The sequence below is a fragment of the Juglans regia genome, chromosome 2 (genome assembly GCF_001411555.2).
Source record: "Juglans regia cultivar Chandler chromosome 2, Walnut 2.0, whole genome shotgun sequence".
NCBI lineage: Eukaryota > Viridiplantae > Streptophyta > Magnoliopsida > Fagales > Juglandaceae > Juglans > Juglans regia.
In genome coordinates, this window is record NC_049902.1 from 19,270,704 (window position 1) to 19,296,899 (window position 26,196).

Consider the following 26,196-nt stretch of genomic DNA (forward strand, 5'->3'; position numbering starts at 1 on the left):
CGGACCGAGCTTCCTCTAAGAGAGTAGAGCGAGAAACTGTTGCAGAGGAGAGAGAGAGAGAGAGAGGATGAGAGCTGGTAAGAACGCGAGGAAGAAGACGAAGCTATTTTGAAACGACGCCGTTTGGTTTAAACGAAACGGCGTCGTTCTACTTAATTTTTTTTTTAAATCGTTATGAATTAAACGACGCCGTTTGGTTTGTTTAATTCCGTTTGGTTTAATACCAAACGGCGTCGTATAATTTGTGTTTAAAACACAACTAAGATTTAAAACGACATCGTTCTAAGTTCAAAATATATATATAAAAAAATAGTTTATTTAGTCGGCCGGTTCAGCGGTTTTAATCTGGTTCGAACCGACACTGAACCGGCCGATATCGGTTTTCTCTATTTGCTGCCGCACGTCGACCGGTTCTCCACTGATTTCGGCCGGTTCTGAGCTCCAGCGGCGGGTCTGAGTCGGTTTAGATCGATTTTTCAGTTTTTTGTACAGCCCTCTATAATATAGTATATATAGTATACTATATATAGTCCAGATTACTCACCCTGTCATCCACCTCTCATAATCTTAAAAATTAACCTTTTTCTCTAACATATTCACAATTGATTAGAAATGATGCCCAAATATACACCTTGAGTAAAGAAGAATTTAATAAGTAACAAAAAATATCTCGAACAAGCAGGTTATATGAAGGAAGAAAATAGTCACAAAATGTTAGTATTTTTCTCAACTTTTCAAAAATAAAAAAGATTATATTGAAGATAAATATTATGAGTATCTAGAAAAAAAAATACATATATATAATTATTATATTAATAAATACTAACTATTGAATAAAAGTAACGTTTGAACGTTAATATTATATTCCCGCTCTATTTCCTCATATCTGTGATGATCTTTTCATGTTCGAACGTTTCAATTTAATGTTCGAACATGAATGGAGATATATGAGAAGAAATCGATTGACATTCGAATGTACAATTATAATACGTTCGAACACGATAAGAAACATGCGAGAAATTTTTCGCTCAATTTAGAGACCTCTGTGATGATCTGAAACGTTCGAATGTTAGAATTTTACGTTCGAACGTTATTCGATGAAAATCACTGGAAATTTATAAACGTTTGAGTGTCAAATTCTAACGTTCGAACATGAAAATAAAAGTGTGGAAAATTTCCCACTAGATTTCGGGCTCTGTCATAGGAAGATACATTCGAACGTGTATAGACAACGTCTAAATGTTATCCAAAGAAGATTTATCCCAGTTTTTTAACGTTTAAACGTCATCTAAAAATTGGGCGGGATAATATAACGTTCGAACATACAATTTAAATATTTGAACGTTACATCTAAATATTTTGTAATTGAATGAATACACGCATGGCAGGCAGCAGACTCATTTCTGATGCTTCTCTCATGGGTTAGAGAGAGAGACGTATTGGGTTAGAGTGAGAGAGGGTCTTTGTGGGTTAGAGAGAGAGAGGGCTAGAGTGAGAGAGAGTTGAGTGAGAGAGGGTTAATTAATATTTTGAAACTCTAGTTCCAATAATTTTGATAAGGAAAAACTATTTTTCTTTTGTATTTTCTTGAATTTTATGATATTTGTCTTGTGCTTTTGTTATAAATATAATTCTAATAAGTTAATGTTGTATTTGTTTGAAGGATTGGTTGTTTTGGCAAGTTGGAATTTTTTGATTTGTAAAAAGATATTGTGAGTGTTAGATATATTTCTAAACTTTAGCAATATTTCTATACATTCTCTGCTTACTCTTGAAATATTGTTATTATTGTTTGTGAATTTTGTGAATAGTTTGTGAGTTTATGGTATTCATTGATGAATTAATATGTGTAGAAATATTGTTGTGGGAATATTGTGAATATGGTGTGATATGGATTTGAAATATTGTGATTATTGTTTGTAAATTTTGTAAATAGTTTGTGAGTTTATGGTATTCATTGATGAATTAATGTGTATAAATATTATTGTGAGAATATTGTGAATATGTTGTGATATGGATTTGAAATATTGTGATTATTGTTTGTGAATTTTGTTTGAATATGTTTATATGGTTAAGAATATATTGTGTTTAGGTTTTAGATTTATATAAAAATTTTGATATAATATTTTTTTGGTGTTTTTTGAATTTGTGAGTACTAGTTATATTTCTAAAGTTTAGCAAATGTTTATATATGTTGTGATTTTATGCTTACTCTTGAAATAATTGTGAGTATTGTTTGTGAATTTTGTGAATAGTTTGTGAGTTTATGGTGTTTATTGATGAATTAATATGTGTAGAAATATTATTGTGGGAATATTGTTATTGTTGTGATATGGATTTGAAATATTGTGATTATTGTTTGTGAATTTTTATTGAATATGTTTATATATTTAGAAATATATTGTGTTTAGTTTGTGAATTTATGTGAATTTTTTGATATAATATTTTTTGGTGTTTTTTTAATTTGTTCCTTAACAAGAAAATTATAAGTTTAGAATCTTAATTTAAGTAAAGATTAAAAACATTTAATATGAGAATTAATATTTAACATTTAATAAGTATATATAATACATTCATACTACTTTAGTTAGAATATGATTATTATTCAAATTATAAGTATAGTATAAAATTTAATTCTAAAAAAAGAAAAAAAAGTATATAACTTAACTATATATAAAGTATAATATACATATAATAACTATAATTAATAATTACTTATTAAATATTCTTACCATTGTGAGGTTCCAAACTATTATATTATCAAATATATATATAAAGAAAGAAAGTAAAATACTCTTCAATAAAAAAGTTTTGAATCTACCAAAAAAGTAGAGTTGGAATAAATAAATATACTTATTTAAAATAAACTAGAGAGTAAATAAATAAGGATCAAATAAATGGTTATATAGAAATTATATACTTATTGTCTATATAAATAAATAACTCACTCAATTAAGAATAACAATTAAAATTATAATTTAAGAATGATAATAATTAAAATTATATAATAACCTTTAAAATTATATATAACAATTATATAATAACAACGAGGGAGAATGATCTTGAAGAAATGTCTATCAAATTACTTAACTGTCATAGTCTCTCTGGCCTTGACAACTCCGACCTTGAGAGTTGTCAAGGCCGGAGAGTCTATGACAGTTAAGCAATTAGACTAAAATTTAGACATTTCTTCAAAATCATTCTCTCTCGTTATCTACTCATAATAGGAAACTTACGAACATATTCTTTCATCTCTCTCTAGTTAGTTTAACAATATAACATGCAATACTATTTGTTTGACAATCTAGACACGCAATATGTATTATTGTTTGTAGTGTTTTTGATAGATATGGTGTGACATTGCATAAATAACCTTAAATCCGTTTGGAAATTAGTGTACATTTATATGTCCACTAATTCATGAATTGTACAGTGTGGACAGTTTGAGATTATATTATTTGTATTGCACATTTTTGTTACTTTTACTTTCCACGTTTAATATGAAGTTTTGGTGTCTTCCTCCACTGTTCTTCAGGTATATTGTTCGTAGGGTCACAATCTCTCTATTTGAACATGTATACTTGGAGAACTATGGGGAGGTGCTGCCGAAATTTCTATTAACATGGAAAGTAGTAGAGTGACGAGATTTGTGTAATATGGATAATATAATTTCGAATGAGATAAGACCAACTACCTTATCAAGAAAGTAATGAGAATTGGAGCATGACATGCATGTGAATTTTCTATGTACGTGTTATTAATAAATAGATGTTTTTAGAAATAGAAAAAAATTGGATGCGTCTGGGCGAAAGACTTGGAAAGTATTACGTACTCTATGTGCGTGGAGTAAGAACCTTTATTGATTTTGCACGGGCTTCTGCTGATAATTGTGGTTACATTAAGTTTCTATGTAAAAATTTGTGTACGATAGGATTGAATGAAGTTGAAAGCCATATATTTGTGAACTGTAAGGATTTGGGGTATATCTGATGCGTACTGCATGGTGAGCCGTATGAATAGTCAGCAGATGTATTGGTCGATCATCACAATTATTTACAGCACATGGATGATGATTATGAGCAGGATGAGATGAACGAGATGTTATGTGACATTAGAGTGTGGATGTTTATGGATGAGGTTGACGACAATGCCTCAAGTGTAGAGGGACTGATTGTGAAATTTTGCTTCAATGTGGGAAGATGCAAAGCGCGAGCTTTATCCAGATTATACAAAACATTCCAAAATGTCGTTTATTGTTTGGTTGCTTCACATTAAGTTATTGTGTGCGATGTCGACGAAAGCAATAAACAAGATATTAAACTTATTTAACGAAATGCTTTCCGAAGGGTCTGCATTGCCCAAGAACTTTTATGAAGCTAAACAATTGAGAAAGCAATTAGGATTTCAGTACAAGTCCTTACATGCATGCAAGAATGATTGTGTTTTATTCTAGAATGAGAACGAGGATAAACAAGCACTTCCAGTATGCGGAGAGTCGAGGTGGAAGAGTAAGAAAAATGTGCCGGTTAAGGTGTTGGGGTATTTTCCCTTAAGACTTAGGTTGCAAAAACTATATATGTATAAGAAAATAGCTCACGATATGAGGTGGCCCGAGGAGAAAAGAGTTAAGGATTATGCATATATGAGGCACCCAGCTCACTTGCGTAGCAGTCTTTCGATAATCAATACCTAGAATTTGGGATAGAAGCTCGGAACGTGCATATGGGACTCACAATCGATGGATTCAACCATTTTGGGAATATGAGTACAAGTTATAGCACTTGGCCTGTAGTATTGATTCCGTACAATCCTCCACCATGGAGGTGTTTGAAGGCACCCAACTTTTTGTTAACTTCACTTATCCCCGGCCCGAGATCACCTGGGAATGAAATTAACGTATTCATGCAACCATTGATTGAAGAGCTGAAAGAGTTATGGGAAACATGCATTAGAACTTATGATGCATCCACGTCGACATCTTTTCAGATGCATGATGCGTTAATGTGGAGCATAAATGACTTTTCGGCATATGGAAATCTTTCCGGTTGGAGTACGAAAGGGAAGTTAGCGTATCTGACGTGTAATAAAGAAACTACTAGTGAGTGGTTAAAATATTCTCAGAAGTTGTGTTTCATAAGTCATCGACGTTATCTACCAGCAAATCATGCATGGAGAAGAGAATGTGCTAAGTTTGATAAGGAGTAGAGGATAGAATTGCACCAAATGAGTTGTCTGAGGAACAGATAGTGGAACAATTGGTACATGTTAGAGCAAAAAATTTTGGCAAAGGTCGGGAAAAAAAAAAAATGAGGCGCAATAGAATTGAATTAGACAAAGCATAGTATTTTTTTTGACTTGCCGTATTGGTCATCCTGCATGTTGCGACATAGTTTGGATGTAATGCATATAGAGAAGAATATATGTGATAATATACTAGGTACATTGATGAGCATTAACAAAAAGACGAAAGACACGATTAAGATGAGGAAAGATTTTGAGAGAATGGAATAGATGTTGCTTCTATCAAGAAAGGTTGGAAAATCTACCACATGCATTGTTTTATTGTCCTACCATAAGAGAGCACTAGAATAAGTATCTAGCTAGATTGAAAGATCTAGATAGCAATAATAATGTGATTGATATTGCAGTGAGAGTGAAGGAGAAATGCAATATGGAAGACCTAGCAGTGCTTTTCCTGATAGCTTGGAGGTATCTGGTTTCGCAAAAATAAGATGGTGCATGACAAAATTTGTGTAAAGTCAATGCAAGTGATTAAACATGCCTTATCTATTCAGAAGACCTATAAGGAGCTTAAAACTATTCCAAGCTCAAAGACACAAGTTTATTGCTGCTAGCAACCACCACCCCAAGGTTGTCTGAAACTAAATGTGGATGGAGCTATGTTTTTTTATCAACACAAAAGTAGGGATTGGTGCTATTCTCATAGATGACAAAGGAGAAGTACTTACGGCTATGAGTAAAGTGAAAAATGATGTTAATGATCTTGAATCTATTGAATTACTTGACATGCTTAGAGGTCTTCAACTCAGTGTTAACATGGGCAATAATGAACTTATTCTTGAAAGTTAAACATGTCAATCAACTAGGAAATGAGGCAGCCCATAGACTTGCCCGCCATGTTTGGAATGTAGACAACATTGAGATGTGGAGGGATCATGTCCCAAATTTTCTTTCCAAGAGACTATTTGGCTTGATAAAAGTTTGTAATATTTCGCATCAATGATATTCATTTTCCCATATTAAGAGAGAGAGAGAGAGGAGAAAGATTACAGAATATGCATGTCTCTTACATACAACATTCACCTCACATTCTTTAGTACTTTCTTAGAAACTAACGTACCTCTCAGAGTCGAGATTGCTACATCACTGCACCACTCCTTCCTTGTTTCCTCTAAAGAATCCAGCTCCACAAGATTCCGGGTGTTTGAGATCTCATAAATGAGATTTTTTCTTATGTCCATATCCCTTTTATAGGGCGGGACTTTTAGACGTCCTTCTGACATCATTTTGACTCCAGGTATACTTGGATAAGAGCCCTTTAATCTCAACCATCACACTGCAGGATGACAGAAACAAATGGCCAGGGCATGGTCCGCATGCCTAATCCTCAGTCCTTCATCGAATGAGGGTCTCGTATGTGGCTTTGGACCATACATTTGGGTTTAGGTGATATGACCTGCTGAGTCGTAATCTCTTCTGCAAACCCACTCTAGATGTGACCCTTCAGATAGAGTGTGGACTTCTGCATATGATACTGTTACTCTTCTGGGCATTTTCATGTTGTCCTGAAAAGCACCCATATCTACCCCAATCTTTCCTAGACTATTGCTCACCTTAGACGGGTAACTCTCGAACTAAAAGAGGATGTATAGTTATTATTCAGCCTAACACATCCTCTTTACAGTTTTTTACTCTTGAACTACTTGATGTTGACAAGCTGCAAATTAAGGTTAAAAATTGTCTTGGTTCGTTGTGTTCCACTTATCTTTGGAGAATTGAAGATGAATCTAGATGAAGCCCTTAAGTTTCATTTTCAGATTTTCGAAATCTACAAACTTTTTTTAATAAAGCATTAAGCGAGGGGTTCTAAATAAAATTAGGCTGTCGTCCTATAAAAAAACAAAATAAAAAAATGTTCACCTGTCCGGATGGTGTAGGTACAAGTGCGACCGCGACAAACAAGGACACAAATTTACTGAAGTTCGTGGAAGATCACCCTTGTCAAGTTTTTGGTGATTTTGGTCAGAGGCCGGTTCTCCATGCATGATTACAATATGCTGCAGAGTCTGCTGTCCGTTGAGTTGTCCAAAAACTATAATCCAAGCCCGTGCTCTTTCTATTGCTTCGTGCGAAACCTGTAGATGCCCATTCATCGTTCTAGTCACTAACCGAGAAGCTTCTTCAACGTTTTTGTCGCCTGGATTCTGCAAACAACTTCATACACACATTGTGAAATTTGGGCCAGACTTGGATCTTTCATTCGGTAGTTAAACGGGTTGGTGATTGGGGGCAATGCGCGATTTGTGTTTGAGGAATCTCCTGATCGGAATGCGTGATTGGTTTTAGGCACTTCTGTTGCAGTGCCTTTGGGAGTAATGTATTACAATCTTTGGAGGCGCACATAAAGACTTCCCTCCAATTTGGATGGAGAGAGAACTTTACAATTCAACGTGTGGATAAAAGAATCTTTTTTTTTTTGGGGGTAACAATACCCAAAATTGCTCAGCCAGGAGGGGGAAAATGAAAATGAAGAGCAGAGCTCATAAAAGACCAGGACAAAAAATACAACAAATTCATTATAACAAATGATGCATGGATTCATTGCCAACATTCCATCCCCCCATCCCCTCTCCTCTTCCAGTCTTCCTGCCTAATCCGTGACAGTAACTTGAATGCACCACCAAACCAGAGGAGCCCATGCAAAACACAGCCTCTCTCCATTTCTATCCACAGGCAACTCCAGTATCTGTCTAAATTTTCCAAAAGACTAACTCCTTTGTTGAGGCATTGGATCATGCTGATGAGAAACTTCTTGCTCAATATAACTTGTTAAATCCTGGAGGCGGCGAAGATTCCCCCAGTCTTGGGAAGAAAGCTTCCCTTTCAAGTGAGACCTGAAGGCTTGCCATGACCTTGACTATGGCTATCCACACGAAAGGTGCAGCACAAAATGCATAGCCAAAGACAGCTAGTGCTCTTACAACCCCATCTGAGTACCAAGGAAATGCCATTACTAGAAGGGACCCAAAGATCCCAAACCACGGGACCAGAACCGGTAGCATTGGTAGTAAAAATGCATTTATAGCTATGGAGCAAAGCGCAAAAGATCCGAACAAATAAAGACTCCATGCAGGAAGTGGATGAAGAGTGCGAGGAATAATGAAGAAGGGTACAATATAAGAGGCAACAATAGACCACACCGCTATGACTTTGAGGCCTGCTTGTATCAAGGAAATGTGATTCTCCGATCGCCGGTAGCATAACTTGGAGAAGTTTGGCCGTGCTAGACGAGTCAATACTATAATTCCTAGATAAGTTGCAAACTGGACAAGCATCGCTGGTATCTCTGCAACATACCTGTATTTAAAAAAATGTATTACTGTTACGATTGTTCTCATCCTACTTCAATCTTATTGTATTGATGTGACATTAGACATGATCCTTGGATTAGCAATTATTTAAGGAAAAAATTTCAAGGTTTTATAATAGACAATGACATCAACATAGAGGGATGAAACTGAAATAGAAGTGCTAGATATATAAAAATGTGCTTTAATCATACCCAATGGTTTGCCGGCGTTGTTCATGCCATGAAATGCCTAATGGCAGTACGGGCCATGACCACCAGTACCAAGGCTTCAACCATGGTGCACCTGGGAATGTAATCACACTGTTGGGTCCACAGGGTACACTCCAGCGAAGTCTAAGATCTGGAGCCAGCAAAGATCAAAGCATATTTAAGATAGCCACAAAATCACAAGTGCAACATTAAAGAATTTAAAGGCTGGAAAAAGGAGAAATTTCTCTTTTGATATTACATACAGTAGTAAGTAGCATCCATTTGATATCCCAAGGGAAGTCTGAAGGTTCCATCAAGCTTGGTGCCGTTAGGGGGTGGATGGAACATTGGCCGATCAAGCAAATCTGGGTAGTATCCACAAATAAAACCCTGGTCTGCACCATCTGGATTCTCTCTTCCTCTCTCCAACTCTTTTTTCATGTCATTGAACACCTCCATTGATGGCTGCATTGGCAGATTCATATATAATAAACTCATTAGAACCATTCATACAAAAGCTTGGAGTTAAAAAGAAAACAAAAACTAGAATATTAATGTTCAATTAACGCTTCTTTATCTCATTTATCCATGGTATAAGTGAGAGCTAGAATCGATTTACCTGCAAGACAAAGAGTCCAGTATGAAATATGCAAGGGTTGATAAAGACCGCGCAAAACTGTCCACACTGGAATAATTCATCGGTCTTTTGAAGAAAGAGATTGTCAGCATCGAGCATGACAACCCTGTCATAGTCGACCAGGCTCCATGCATAGAGTTTGTTCAATGTCAATTTGAATCTCCTGTCGAAATTGGACTGATCCTCGTATGGATTATTCAAATTCTTAACTCTCAACACCTTTGCCCCATCTTCATGTTCCCTAGATCACAGAAACACAACCGGTCACTTCATCTTGCAACAACCTTTTTCATGTTACAGAACACAGATCTAACGAAAATAATTTGTTTTGACTGAAATCATGTAGATATGTATTCGATCCATTTAAAAGTAAATTTCATATTTAATGTGTCAATTTTAGATGATATTAGCCGCTTGAATGAAAATATACTTGTAACATGACACATCAGCTGGTCTGACTCTGATTGAGAAGAGCATTTCTATTATGTATAACATCCGAGGTCGATTAATGAAATTATATATCGATAAAGATGGTAATAAACTTATGGAATCAATCATATATGGTGGGGCCACCCACTTTTTATTAAAGTCAAAGAGAGAGCTGTAAACATGAAAGAAATCTCATTTGCCCATCAGAGGCAAAATTGACGCAATACCTAATTACATGGGCATTTTCCGTTCAAAAAATTAAAAACTAAAAAGCAAGGGAAGGAGGAGCGGAGGAAACCAGCCTCACAAACAACGATGTACGTTGAAAGCAAACAACGTTTCGGTTTCCTATGTGTTTTTGTGACATTTTTGTCACCCATACGAAGATAACAAGAAACACCCACAATAATAATGCCACACTCACCCCTATAATAAATTCAAAATTTCTGTTCTAACAACGAAAGACGACGAAACTTTTATTTGTGTTTTTTTTTCAGAGAACAAGGACGAGGACTAGAGGTTCGGCGATGAACCTAAAGGGGACCGGCTTCCTGCCCCCGACTTTTGGGACATAAGATATTACAAAGTTTTTTTTTTTTTTTTGTCATTTTCCATCTCCAAATTTATCAAAAAATAGAGATTTGACAAGTTTTTGTTTCATAATTTTATTAATGTTGGCCCCCCAAACTATATGCTGGATTGTTTAATCGAATACCGCGTGACATGTAACTTACATTCATTCCATGACTTATCGTTGAAACCACCGAAAATTAGTATCTACTAGAATGCCACATAGTTATTCAACCGCATCTAATAGTTTTAAGATGTTCAAGTTTCACACACTTCTTTTAAAAATGATAAATAATTTGAGACCCATGTAAAAATAGAACTCTACTTTTATTTTAAAAAGAATACCCAAACTTCACACCCTATTACTATGAGAAGAGATTACAAACTTTTAAAAGAAAAATATATCACAAGTTGAGTTGAACTCTATCACTCTAAGAAAATAACCTCTATATAAGGAATAACTCCCAAGTCTGACAGGCACACTCCATGTACTCTCCACCAATTCTCTAAAAGGACTCTTCTATTGTATTGAGCGATATATGAGGCTACGAAACATTATAAAATCCTCATCTAATATATTGAATCTTGCCCCCAACAATTTATAGACGGAGGTTTTTATGCCAAATAAAGTAAATTCTTGTATCTCTTTTTATTTATTTTTATTTGTTAATTTATTATTTATTTGATAGATGAACACAAAATGAATCATATCGAAATTCAAATCACCAACATGAGTTGGAAAGACTATTTCTTCATTTCCAGCCTGTTATTTTTTGCAACACTAACCTTTCTCTTTCTAAAATTTATAGGGAAATCGGATGTGAGGGTAGAGACAGATCATGAATGCTAGGAAATTTATTACAATCCTATAAAAGGTACGATGCACATTTATATATAGATAGATATTTTCTGAACAACCAATCAAAATCAAGATCACCGCCACTGGTTTGGACTGTATTGGATTGGTTAGGTGAAGTTTCTTAGTTAAGAGTAGCTAATCTTCTTAACAGCACAGGGGTTCATGGCGCAAGTTAGCGCCAAACAAAACAGGACAAAAAAAGGGAGAGCACGGAAGAGGGGGAAAAAAAAAAACCTCAGGGGAAAGGAAAGATCGAAAGAAGAAGAATGGGAGAGCGGTTTAAAGAATAAAGAGAGACTCACAGAACTCGGACCCATCGGAGAGGAACGTCGAGGGAGGCAATGACGATGAGATCGGCCTCCACACCGAGCCCGGCCAGCGATCTAAGCATGACACGTGTGGCCACGTAGAACTCGTAGTCCCTCGGCGTCCCCATGTACAGCATCGTCGCGTACGCATTCCGGTACGCCCTCTCCTCCGCCGCCATCGTTTCATGAGCAGCGAAGAGCAGCAGCAGCAGCAGCAGAAACTTCAAATACCCGACAACATTCGGCCTCTCTTTCCGGCCCATTCTTCCTTTTCCTTTTTCTTGGAGCTCTTCAATCAGTCGCTCCAATATATATATCCATTATATATATATATAGAGAGAGAGAGAGATAGAGAGAGAGAGTGTGGGAAAACAGAGCATTTAAGGTGGTGGGGCTGGGACAATGGGATCAGACTAGCAGTCAAAACGAACGGTACTCAACAGAGCTCTTGCCTTTTCGATTCCAAAGCTTCCATAAAAATGTCAGATAATCAAGACGAGATTCGGACAAGTGAAGCTTGTTTCGTTTCATAGAGGAATTAAAAACTACAGGGCTTTGTTCACAACGTTGGGAGCCTTTTCTTTTCCCTTTTTTCAAATTGTCGGGTACGATGACCGTGTTGGGCTGCCAACTTGAGATCTAGACCGCTTGTTCACTTATTTCAAGTGATCAGAAACGTTGACAGTTATAAATGGATTCATCAATGCCACGTGGCGGGATGCCAAGCCTGCCTGCCTGCCTGCCTGCGGAGTAGAGAAGAGCTTACGCTGTCGTTTCCGTTTGTTTTAGGAAATCTTAACAATTTAACGCAACGGTTCACGGGGGCCCTGGGTGCCGGGTGGGACCTCTTGCCTGACCTGACTGTTTGATCCTAATTGACAGAATTACCCTCCACCTTGGGTTGCATTCGTTTTAACATATTTTTTAGTTAAGCAGACGGAATTGGATATCCTGTGTGTGTCAGTCTGTGCTGGTATGTGAAAGAGTGGTTGTCCTTATCTTTTGGATAAAAATAATGTTACATATAATCGTAAAATATATAAATATTATATAATTATTTTAAAAATAAAATAAAATTTATTATTAAAAAATTAATTTTTTTATATAAATCTCATATTTATTTATTTTTTTCAAAACGATTACACGACATTTACATATTCATAATTACAAGTATCATTTTTTTTTAAATAAACTTATCTTTAACCAATAAGCAACTCTTCTGTTCAGTGTGTTCATATTAACTGAATCATTTGGTTAGGTTTGGGTAACGAATTATTTTTAAATATTATATGAATAATAATAAAATATTAAATAATAATAAAAAATATATAAAAAATAATAAAAAAATAATAATAAATAATAATAAGATATTCTGAAAATATCTGTGATATTATCAATATCTAAACTATGCCAGAAAATCATAGATACACAAAATCTCAAATACAAGATCACCACTAAAGTGCATGATCACTTTATTAACCCTCCATTTAAGTTAAGACATAACTATTGATCTAAAAAATTGATTCTTTACACTTCTGAATCTGACGTCTACACTCTATTGACACTAACTCAATAGTGTCATTTTTACTCTTAGCGACTTTACTCATCTATCAGTATTCAATAGCTTAATATTATATTCATATATAATATTAAAACATTTTAACCCAACCTATAGTTAGGTCGCTCCCTACATGACTTGAACTCATGATGTAGACACTGCTATGATATTAATTGTTAAAAACTCAACTATTTATCCAAAAATCATAATAATATTAGATACTATTTTGATTAAATATTTAACCTTCATCATCTTAATAATTTATAATTATTCAAACCAAAGTTTTGTTGCTATAGGATTAACAGTTTTGGGCTTATTTTTGGGATATATATATAGTAGGTTTTCAAGGTCCCCAAAGGTTATTGATTAGGATGTAGCTTCTCAAGTACTGACCCAAAGTTTGATGGTCAAGTCTAGTAATGAAACAAGCTGAACTGATGATGGAAGTGTTTTATATACTAGCCCTCTACTTTATTCTCAACTTATATATTCCCTTAAAATATTCATATAAAATAACATTACTCATCATCTCTTTTATCATCATCTTCTCACCATCTAATAATATAATATTAAATAGTTAGAGATTATTTATTATATTTTATTTATAAATCTATTATTTAATACTAGATCAAAAAATGTTGAAATGGCGATGACAAAAAATACGATAAATATATATATATATATATATATGAAAAACAATTGCGTACATTTATGCAATTGACATTTTGCGAGCATGCTCGCACTCCATGATTTCTCTTGAATTTTAGATGTTGTTTAGATAGTGAGTTGAATAAGATAAGATGAAATTAATTGAGATAAAAGTTTAATAAAATATTATTAAAGTATTATTTTTAATATTATTATTATTTAAAAATTAAAAAAAAAATTAAATTATTTATTATATTTTATACGAAAATTTAAAAAAATTATAATAATGAGATGAGATGAGATGAGATGAAATAAAATAAAATACTTTTTGTTTCTAAATTCCAAACCGGGCTTAAAAGGTTTTTATTGTTGAATCTATAATATTGAGAGAATTATTTAATCTTTTAAAGAATATTAAATTTATATTTAGGATAATAATAGACAAAAGAAAACTTTGAATAACGTTAAACTGCTAAACGACCATGATCCCGCGTCTTTCTTTTAAAAAAACAAAAAAAAAAAAAATCTATAAATTAATATCAAATATTGGAGTCAAGGGTTTATTGGGGATGTCTACAACGACCGTACTACGAGTCAACAATTTTTTCAAGCTATGCCTTCACCGAATACTATACTTCTGGTCATTAAAATATCTGAGTTATCCCAGTCCGGTCTGGCCCGGTCTGGATGAACACCCTCGGCCGGATCCCAGACCTGGCTAGATATTCTTTCATGATAAGTACTAAATTTTATGTTTTTTTTATAAGAAAAAGTATGATTTATTATTAAAAAATTAATATTTTATTATAAAATATTATAGATCTATCATTTTTTTTAAGAAAATATATAGAATTTGCATAGTTTAAGACTACACCGACAATTTATCGATAAAATTTTTTTTATCAATCATTATTTATCACTTTATACTTTATAAAAAATATTCTTATATTCTATATATGAAAAATACATTTATTTCTTATAAAAAAAATTATAAATATAAAATATAAAAATAAAGAGAAAATATACTTACAGCCGTGAATTGTGTAACCGCCGCGTAATCGCTTTGAAAAAAATGAATCAAACATGGGATCCACATGAAAAAAATTAATTTTTTAATAGTGAACCCCACTTTTTTTCAAAGCGATTTCGCGACGGTTACGTACTTCACAGTTGTATGTAAAATTACTCAAAAATAAATAATAACTGATGAAAAATAAATCTCTTTATCGAATTCATAATATTGAAACAACATAAAAATATAACATAAAAAAAAAAAAAAAAAGTTATATATGTGTGTGTGAGATCATCGCAAACAAGAGTAATTATCTGTAAATAATATTTAATATCAGAATGGTTCTGACATCCAGCTAGCTGTATTTTTTATTATTTAATTGAAGTGGAAGTTTCGGCTTTAGTTGCCCTTTCTTTGTTTTATTCCTTAACCGTTTTGGAAGCGGCAAAGATGTGCGGCTATGATGTAAGCTTTCAGTAGTTGACCAAAGAGATCAAAAGGACTAAGAATGAATGAATGGTTTCCATGAATTCAACAAGGAATCCATCTTGTTGGGTTCAGTCATATGTCGTATGTGTTTCAGAATATTAGGATTTTTAGGATATTTCAGCACAGAACTGATCTCGATGATCTTGAAAATCAAAGTACTGTAATTTATATTTTCATATTTTCGATCCATTTCTATTAACCTAATAATTATAGCAAGATGGCGTTTTTATCCATTTAAATCGAAGAACATTAAATTATATATATAGCGCAAAAGATGATGATGATGATGATGATGATGAGAGAGCAGGATGGAAGAGATCAATACTTACAGAGCACGGACCCAACGGAGAGGGACGTCGAGCGAGGCAATGACGAGGCGATCGGTCTGGACATCGAGGGCGGCGAGCGATCTGAGCAGGACGCGGATAGCCACGTAGAACTCGTAATCCCTCGGCGTCCCCATGTACATCATCGTCGCGTACGCGTTCTTGCTCGGCGCCCTTACAGCTACAGCTTCTCCTCCAAACGCTTCCCTCGCTTCGTATGCCGCCGTAGCAGCTAAAATTAGCAGCAAAGTTCTCACCAAACCAGCAATCTTTCGCTGCTCTTTACCTCCATCCATTTATTCCTCCCTCTTTCTTTGCCTTCGATCCTTTTTTTTTTTTTGCTGTTGTTGTTTTGATCGACAAGTTCTTCTCCCTAGCTAGCTAGCTAGCTAGCGACGAAAATGGTATACATACAGGGATGATCATAATATCAAATACATGTACCTCTTTCTTTGCTATATTGGTAGAAGGCTAGAAGCTGCGAAGGAACTGTGCTGAGAGAGAAAGATGAGAGAGGGAGAGATCAAAGACAGGGAGAAAGAGAGTTCAGTTTCTGATAAACAGGGCAGGCACTGGCAGGCAGCGTCGAAGCTGGAAGGCTCGAAATAGAGTATAAATTAGGACAAATTTACTTATTTTTTAAGAAGATAATCAATCAATCACCCGCGTTTTATTGATCTTGGAGTAGTGCTGCACCTTAAAAATCTTGGCCTTAATGAGTTGAAAACGAAGACTAACATACAGCATTACTGTTGCGTGCTTGATCAGATGAGGTCATAATTAACGTCACCAGGTATACATAAGTTTTGAAGTATTGATTTCATGTAAGTTTGACGTCTTCTAATTTGTTTTTTCAACCCCGGCTGGCCACTTCCTATATAGCATTGAATGGGAGTGACCCCTACGCAGAGAAAACATTAAGAGCCGGTTTGGATGGGAGTGCATCATCCACCAGCTGCAAGCTAGTTTTCTTTATTTCTGATGAATCAACATTCCTTGTAATTCTTTAGCCCCAATTTTACTATTTTTGGTTAATTGAAATAGGGTTAGAATATAATTTTGGAAAATGAGAGATAAAAAATTGAATAAAAAAATAATAATAAAGTTAAAAGATCAGGGTTACAAAATAATTTTTTAATGTTATTTTTGCTTTGATATTTGAAAAAGTTGAATTATTTTTTGTGTTTTGTTTAGAAGTTTAGAAAAATTGTAATGATTAGCTAATGAATAGATTAAAAAATTTAAAATTTAAAATTGAAAAATGTTTATATTTGAATGATATTTGGATGTTGAGATGAGATACGATGAGACGATTTCAAAGTTTTGTAAAACCGAACCAGGCGTAATAATCATTTGCATCATCTACTACTTGCAAGCAAGTTTTCTTTAATTCTGATGAATCAATATTCCCTATAATTCTTTATACCCGGCCTCAGGGCCTAAACTTGCCCACGAAGCAATTCGCCTGCAATGAAAAGTAAACAATAATGGCTAATGGGAAGGACAGGCCTGACACTACTCGGCCGCACCTCGCTCATGGGGACTCGTACAAGGCAGAACGAGAAAAACGAAAAACCTTTGATCTTTTGACATGGGAACATCGACGAACCATTAAAAACACCGACAGAGTAAAGCAAATCGAAGAACTACGTTGCATTAATGGCTCCACTATCCGAGCAACATGCAAACCACATTAATGGCACCGTCACAGAGACACATCGCATTTAAAGGACTTTGACAAAATGAATAGTAAAAAGAACATGGGCTCTATAGATATAAATAACAATTTCCAGGTACGAAAAAGTTCTCTAGTCTCTAGACTCTCTCATTATTTACAACTTCCAAAAATACTCTACTAACTTTGGCATCGGAGACTTCCCGGTTCCAAGGCCGCCCTCTCCCAGTTTCTTTCTTCTTCGTTTTCGCAAGCCTAGTTTTAAAAACTTGAGTTGCTAGAACTTGTCCCAAAGGCGTACAAAACACGACATTAACACTGTCGCTGTCTGTGGAATCCATGTAAATCTTGTGTGTACTTCGTAGGCCTATAACAACCCATTCCAGATAGATCGGGTCTTCAAAAAATAATAATGCTAATGAACATGGAAGCTCACCAACAAGGAAGCAAAGTTCCCAGGATTGGAGGAGGAGGTGCCTCGGAAGAGAGGCGAGAACATACTCAGGGAGGGGTGCCTTTGAGTGGCGGGGTGAATGCGGTATGCCCTGTGATGGATAACTGCACCTTACAACCACTGCCCGCCTATACCCCAGCAGAAGGTGAAATTCGAGACGAGCAGAGACTCAGAAAGGTGGAACCAAACGAGCCATTGGAGTTCATTCCCTTAAACTCGAATCGACCAAAAACTATTACAAGGATCGGTAGCGAAATGACACTTGAGGTGCGGAACGCCATGCAACAACTCCTTGCCAAACACTAGGATGTGTTCGCTTGGAGCCATGAGGACATGCCTAGAATAGCCCCCGAAGTCATATAGCACAACCTTAGCGTAGACTCAAAGGCCAAGGGGGTGAGGCAAAAACGCTGAAGTGTCAGCGCAGAAAAGAACGTCGCCAAAGCTGAGGAAGTGGACCGCCTGCTAGTCGCCGGATTCATCCGAGAAGCCCATTATCTAGAGTGGTTGTCCAACGTGGTACTAGTGAAAAAGCTTAGCGGCAAATGGAGAATGTGTGTTGACTTTACTAACCTCAACAAAGCTTGCTCGAAAGATAGCTTCCCACTTCCCCGCATCGATCTGATTGTCAACTCCATAGCGGGCCATCGTATGCTCAATTTCATGGATGCCTACTTTGGGTATAACCAGACTCGCATGGACCCGGAGGACAGGGAGAAGACCTTGATCATCACTCACTGGGGCCTGTATTGTTACATGGCAATGCCTTTTGGGTTGAAGAATGCAGGGGCCACCTACCAGCAGCTGGTCAACCGTATGTTCAAAAGTTAGGTGGGAAAAAACATGGAGGTCTACGTGGACAACCTGTTGATTAAGAGTGGGACTCCGAAACAACACTTAGACGATCTGAAGGAAGCTTTCGCAATACTGAGGCAGTACCATATGAACTTGAACCCGGCGAAGTGCGCCTTTGCTGTCGGATGAGGGAAGTTTTTGGGATTCATGGTGTTAGAACGTGGAATCAAAGCAAACCCCAAAAAGGTGTAGGCCATCCTCAATATGGCCCCACCCTGAAGCATAAACGAGGTGCAGAAACTGGCCGAGCAAGTGGAGGCTCTCAACAGGTTCGTGTCAAGATCCACCGACAAGTGCATGTCTTTCTTCAAGGTTCTCCGAAAGGCATAGATATGGGATGACGAATGTGACCTGGCGTTTGTGGCTCTCAAGAAGAACCTCACAAACCCACCGCTCCTTAGCCAACCGAGGTGTGCGGAAACACTGACCCTATAGTTGTCGGTCTCCCCCTAAGCAGTCTTTTTGGCATTAGTGGTTTTTGACATTTTTGTTGTTGATTTATTGTTTGAATGGGGGATTTCTATTTTTTGGATTTTAGACATGAGATTTGTGGGATTTGTTTTGGGAAAAACCGAATGGTGCACTTTAGGCAATGTCCGCTCGAACCAGTTCACTCGAGTGTGGCTTGAGCGAACATCATACAGATTATTCGCTCGAAGCTTCGCCTGAGTGTGACTCGACAGAGTGTTCACTTGAGCCTTCGCTCGAGTGTGGCTCGAGCGGACGTTCAGTTTTTGTGTTTTATTTAATTTTAAAATTACAAACATGACAAGATACATATATTTTTCATTTTCAATGTGTTTCTAATATGTAGATAATTTTTAAAACATGTTAAATGACAGTTGTTTGTTAATTGTTTCAAATTATTTTCACAGCAAATTATGGATGTTACACCATCTCACCGCGATTCTCCACAAGAGGATGACGTACAACAGTTGGAATCACCGACAGGTACTTTGGGTCGTAGACCTCTTCTAAAGCAACTACCTCATGTGCAAGTAGTCGACTCGTAATAGATCTAGAAGATGTTGATATGCTTAATAAGAGGATGATTTGATGAATGTTGAGGACGATCAACCAGCACGACCTAGTAAAAAAAAGTTGTGGACATGAAAATATTTTACCAAAGTTTCTGGTGATCATGAGAACCCGCAGGCTCAATGCCACTATTGTGGACAATTATGTTGTTGTCATTCGAAGAAGCAAGGCACGTCATTATTAATAGCACATCTTATGGGATACCAGTGGTATAAGATACACAAAGGGTTGGTAGTAATTGATCAGATGAAGATGAGTTACAATACTTCTACAACCACTGATGACACGCAGATTAAGAAGCTTTCAATCCCTCACTACAGTGAGAAGATATTGAGAGATGTTATTGCGAAAATGATTATCACTGATAAGATGCATTTTACCACGGTTGAAAAATAAGGCTTCCGCAAATCTGTGCACACTTTAGAGCTACGATTTCCTATACCTTCACGGTATATAGTGATGCATGATTATTTGAAGAGGCATGCCAAGGTGAAGGTAGTGATGTAGGAAATGTTTGTTGCCACTGGCCAGAGAGTGTGTCATTTACGACTGATACGTGGACCTCCATATAGAATGTGGGCTACATGTGTATCACAGCCCACTTTATTGACAGTGAGTAAACGTTGCACAAGTGGTTTATCGACTTTAAAGAAATTGTTGATCACAATGGTTCATCCATTGGCAAGGAGATGGATGACTGTATAAAGGATTGAGAGATAAAAAAAATGCTTTGTATCACGGTTGACAATGCCAGTACAAATGACACTGTCATTGATTGGTTCAGGAGGAATACGACGGTAAAGGAGGAAGGAGGATATCATTCGTGAGAACCAGTTTATCCATGTTCGATTTTGTGTCCATATCATCAACCTCATAGTTTCTGAAGGGTTGAATGAGGTTAATGATTCCATTGTTAAAGTCTAGAATCTTGTGAGATATGTGAGGGCTTCACCCCAACGGATCCACCAATTTAAGGCAATAATTGAAAACCTTGAGATCCCATCTTCCAGTATGTTGCAACTAGACGTTCCAAATCGATGAAACTCTACATACATAATGCTAGATGTAGCGCAGAAGTATCAAATATCGTTCGAGCGGATGGAAGTAGAGGATGAGGGCATGAGGTATGCTTTGCTGGAGTCAATTGGGGCGAGCAGGGGGCTCGGTGCGTTGGACATAGTTGATTGGGCCAATGTAAGATGTTTTGTTCAATTTTTGAAGTTATTTTATGACATAACTATGCAGATATTTTGGACAAAATATCCTACTACGAACATGTACTTTAAAGAGCTATCGAGACTTTATGACCACTTGCAATAGAGTTGTACTGGCAATGTGGGTTTGTTGAATGCAATGACTATGAGGATAAAATACAAATCTAATAAATATTGGGGGATGTGGAGAAGATAAACAAATTATTATTTGTGACTGTGATCCTTGACCCCCGATATAAGTTGGCGATTGTAGAAGATTGGATTAGAGACGTCCTCGATAATGAGGACACTATTTAGTTTATTAGATTGCTTAAATGTGATATTGATAATTTATATAGCCATTACAACAGCAGTGGTCGGTCTTCAACTGAAGGTGGTAACTCCTCACGCCCGACCGGCTTGACATTTTTCTGGGATGACACACGTGCACAAAGTTCAAATTTATTGCGGATACGACAGAATCATCAAATATTCAAAATTGTGCATTGAGAAATATTATCAAGTGTAAGTCTGAGCTTGAGCGTTACTTTATTGAAGATGTCAATACACTTAGTGGGACATTCCAGATGTTAACTTGGTGGAAGATGAATTCTGGCAAGTTTCCAGTCATTTTCCAAATAGCCAGGGGTGTATATTCATTTATGTCACTATGATTGCTTCTGAGTCGGCGTTTAGCACCGATGTCATATCTTGGATACTTATCGGAGTTCATTGTCTTCAAACACCATCAAAGCCCACGTTTGCCCACATTGGAGTAGATATCATTGATGTCGAGAGTTATAAGCTTGAATCAGGCAACTTTATAATTTTAAATGATTATTTACATAACTTTAATATTTTTATTATTTAATTTATAATGCATATGATTTTGTAGACCTAGATGTGAACCCTAAACTAATTGTGGATGACTGAGACAGAAGCACCATTGGATGGAGAACCCAATAACCCTTTTATTGGTGAGAAACTTAATACCATCATGCAAAATTCGTCAGAGTTATAGATGAATGTGAGTTCATAATGTAAATGTGTTCAATTTATGTCATGTATCACTTGGCTTATAGTTTATAAGTTAATAATTAAAGGATTAAAGAAACGATAGTACATCTGATCAGTAAAACTTCATACAGGAAATCAGTGATCACTATAGAGTCATCGACTCAAATGTATGGAAGGATTGAGGCAGGACTTGGCTACTTAAATTAAATCCAGATTATTATTTATATTTTGGTTCTGTAAATCTAATTTTATTATGAATTTATAGTTGAAAATTTAAATTTATCGTTTATACTTTGCACACATTAAATTACATATTTTTGTATTGTACGTGATTTAGTCATTGCATACAGTATTTTAGAATTTCTAATTATTTTTTTACATTATTTTATTTTTTTTAAGCAGGGATTAATTTTAGATTGGGCATTCGATATTGGGATGTGGGCCTAGGCCCAATCTGAGTAGGGCAAAGCCCACTCCAACTCCAATCGGAGTTCCGAGCTCCGACTCTGAGCTCCAATTGGAGTTGAAGTCGGAGGAAATTTGGACCTCCTACCCCAGTTGGAGGTGGGCATTCCGATTCTGTCAGAGTCGAAACCCACCCCTACTGTCTAGGCCCTTCTTGTCTGGCTTTTCAGCGAGTTGGGAACTACTATGATCACATCCTGATAGAAAAGTCATCTTTGATCGCCCCCTTCAATCATTTTTTAAAAAGCAAAGAGTTAGGTTGTTTTTAGATAGTGAGGTATTTTCAAATATTCTATCAATAGTAGTGAAAAATAATGATAGAATGTTCTATAATAATGAAAAGTATATAAAAAGTAATAATAAAATAATAAATTATAATGAGATATTATGATAATACCTTACCCAGACCTGACCTTAATTGATTTCTTTTCAAACTAGATAATTGGAATAGAGTGGTGCTACTCTACCGCTTGAGTAGTACCGTTTCAAGTTATCGTTAGGTCAAATTGGCTTTTTTATTTTTTTATTCATATTTTTTTTTTATCATTTTAAATTATTTTTTTAAAAATATCAATATACTAATATTTACTTTCTTAACTATTAAGTAAAAAAATTTAAAATAAAATTAAAATAAAAGATTTTAATTTAAGAGTCAAAATAAATATCAAATTGAAGAGTCAAAATAGTATTTTCCATTGGAATATATTAAGATGTCTGATAGACTGTGGACACGTAATCTTCAGCTGCACACGCCTTGTATTGATCGAAACAATATCTAAAAGTAATGCTACAAATTTCTATATAAAATGTAATACTTTTCATTTTTATATTATTTTTTATATTTTTAAAATAAAAATTTAAATATTGATGTGTTATGAAGCATCATACTATGATAAGAGTATGATGGTGTAAATCGTGGAATCCTTAGTCATATGGTGCGCATTAAGAATTGGGAAATGCCACTGCAGATGAGACTGGCTACCGGCAATTTTTATCGATTGTCTATTTTTTTTAATAATTAGAGAATTATTTTTTAATAAATTTTTGTTTTAAATAAAGAATTTAAAAGATATTTAGAAAAAAACTAATAAATAAATAAATCTTTCTCTATGTTTTTACTTTGAGTAATGCTAGGACGGCGTGCTGTCTGGATAAAATTTAATTTTTTTATTTTTTATTTTTATATTTTTTAATACTTTTAAATATTTTTTTAAAACAATATCAATATATTAATAGTCACTTTCTTAATTAATAAGTAAAAAAAATTAAATACATAAACAATCAAAATAAAATACAAAATGAGAGAGCAAACTGACATCATTTTTTTCTTTTACCTTTACTTTTGTTTAGCCCTAGTGGCCAGCGAGAGAAAAATAAGGGCAACTTGTTCGGTTTTATTAATTAAATAAAACAAATTAATTATTTTGAGTATTTCAACTAATATATAGTTTATTTATTTTTATTTTTTTGGTGCGAATATATAGTTTATTTATTTCTTTATATATACAAAATGATACTTATTATTTGTCAACAACTTCTCTACGACTTACTAATAAAATATTTATTCTTTTAAAATTTTTTACTTTTTATTTTATTTTAACAAGCTTGAATTTTTTTAAAAAAATATTATTTTATAATGTACCAATAATTAAGAATGGGGCTACTATGCCGCCCCACTTTTACCGTTGGACGTACCGCCCAATGTTATTATTATTATATTTTCTTTTTTTACATTTTTTAATACATTTAAATATTTTTAAAAAATAAAAAAAAATACACCAATACACTTAAAATCACTTCTTTAATCGCTAAGTAAAAAAAAAAAAAATTATGCAAGCGATCAAATGGAGGGGTTCAAATGGGGTGGTAGACTATCTTTTCCCTAAAAGAAATTGAAGATCTTAGAGATAAAATTTTGAAAGGTAATTAAGGAGAAAGTAAATCGGATCATATACAACTTAAAAAGTATTTTTTCCTACAAAAATTGTGTTTTAAGCTATTTTAGAATAATAATAAAATATGAAAAAATGATAAACACACATTACTTTTCACAACACATTACACAATCATATTTTAAAATGAAATGTAGTTTAGTAAAATACTTTATAAAAATAACATCACTTTACAAAAAATTTTTCACTTTAAGATATATGTTGTGAAATATGTTGTGAAGTGTATTATTGTGTGGATATTAGTACTCAAATATTGGCTTAATTGTATCCGGGAACTAGGAAGGATCAAATTTCCATACAATTTTTTAATCCAAACACATTTTTATCATTATAAAAGATACACAATTTTTTGACCGACTCTATTAAATGCTACGATCCACATATATATATATATATATATATATATATATATATATACCTAATTGATCTTAGAATAATTTTATCTAAACTCTACGGTAATAGTTTTATCTCATCTCATCTTATTATTACAATTTTTTTAAAATTTTCATACAAATATAATAAACAATTCAACTTTTTAAAATATTAAAACAATAATAATATTAAAAAATAATATTCTAATAATATTTTATTCAATTCATTTAAAATTATCTTATCTCATCTCATCTCACTATCCAAACGAGCTGCAGGTTGAAAAGAAACAAAATGTATTCTAAAGAAATTGTTGAAGCCTGGAATCCGCAAAAGACATTTCTAATAAGAGTCAGGCTATTCTGCCGCTCAGAGTAGCCCGTTTAAGTTTATCGCTTTTGGTTTTTGGTTTTTGGTTTTCATTTTTTTAATCTATTTAAATATTTTAAAAAATAAAAAAATATCTCAATACACTTAAAATCACTTTCTTAATCATTAAACAATAATTAAAAAAAAATTACCAAATGGTCAAATGAAGCGATACAATTGAGAGGGCAAAATAATTTTTTCCTTGTAATAAGGACAATGTTACTGTCACCCAAAAATATGACTCATGTATCGTACCAATAGTATAAAATTGTATTTTTTTTAAAAAATTTTTTTAAATTTTTTTATATTTTGAAAAAAAAATATAAATATATTAAAAAAATATTTCCTTAATTACTAAATAAAAAAAATTTCTCTCAATAGCTTCTCTATGTGAGACAAGCATTTTCCTTATAATAATGATTAGGAGAACATACCGGGAGGGATTGAATAGTACACGATAAGTGGAGCTTTTGCCATCACTATTATATCTATAGAAGAAATTAAACTTGTAAACACATTGATGATTGATCACCAATCAAACAATCTCAGTCCCCATCATTAGTCAAGGAAAGAATGACGTACACATAATTTTTAAATTGATAGTACTATTAAAAATAGCTATTACTGGGCAGGCATGAAAGAAGACGTTGAAATGTAATATATAGATATTATAATTCCAATTTATATTTTCATTGAACTTTATTTCATTTATTTTAACTTGAATAATTATTAATCAGTAATAGTACTATCTGAGTTTTTGGTTAGAATAATTCTTCTCATCAGTTACTATTTACTATCCCACATCTCACATCTTTTAAAAAATTATTAAGTGTGAGGTGTGGAGGTGAATAATCTGATACCTTTTTGGTTGGGTATAATTTTGTCCTTGCTTTTTAACTCGATTTTTTTTGTTTTTACTTTCTTAGCTTTTCATTTTCCTTCCTTAATGTTTCACTGAATTATTCTGTTAATTTATGTTTTTATATATGTTTTTTTTATTGATGCAATTTATTCTTCTCTCTAAAGTTAATTCATGATACTTAATTGGATAATTAGCTAAAACTTTTAGAATTCAAGAGAGTTATCTCATGTTTTTACCATATTACTACTGTACTTGATTTGTATTCAAAATTGAAGCTGTTAGGGTATAAAATGAATTAATATCACTACAAA

The 26,196-nt window shown here is 34.2% G+C and overlaps 1 protein-coding gene across 2 annotated transcripts; it reads right to left on the reverse strand.

The window, feature by feature from the left end:
- Positions 1-7,799: 7,799 nt before the first annotated feature.
- Positions 7,800-16,264, reverse strand: LOC109014573 (putative glucuronosyltransferase PGSIP8). Of its 2 annotated transcripts, none has more exons than XM_018997086.2 (5): positions 15,640-16,264; positions 9,420-9,678; positions 9,064-9,265; positions 8,804-8,951; positions 7,800-8,598 (listed from the first exon to the last, which is right to left on the reverse strand). In XM_018997086.2, exons 1-5 carry the CDS (start codon positions 15,930-15,932, stop codon positions 8,058-8,060), a joined length of 1,443 nt encoding a protein of 480 aa, XP_018852631.1. In that variant the 5' UTR covers positions 15,933-16,264; the 3' UTR covers positions 7,800-8,057. The 2 variants fall into 2 exon arrangements, with proteins under 2 accessions (XP_018852631.1, XP_018852630.2); XM_018997085.2 differs by lacking the exon at positions 15,640-16,264 and adding an exon at positions 11,598-11,957.
- Between the last annotated feature and the right edge of the window lie 9,932 nt (positions 16,265-26,196).

Bases quoted from the DNA above. Each gene is read 5' to 3' on its own strand.
- LOC109014573 (XM_018997086.2), bottom strand. From the start codon at position 15,932: ATGGATGGAGGTAAAGAGCAGCGAAAGATTGCTGGTTTGGTGAGAACT. The intron at 9,679-15,639 runs GTAAGTATTGAT...TCTGTGATCTAG, and splicing joins CTCCGTTGGGTCCGTGCTCT to GGAACATGAAGATGGGGCAA. The intron at 8,952-9,063 runs GTATGTAATATC...TGCTGGCTCCAG, and splicing joins AATGGATGCTACTTACTACT to ATCTTAGACTTCGCTGGAGT.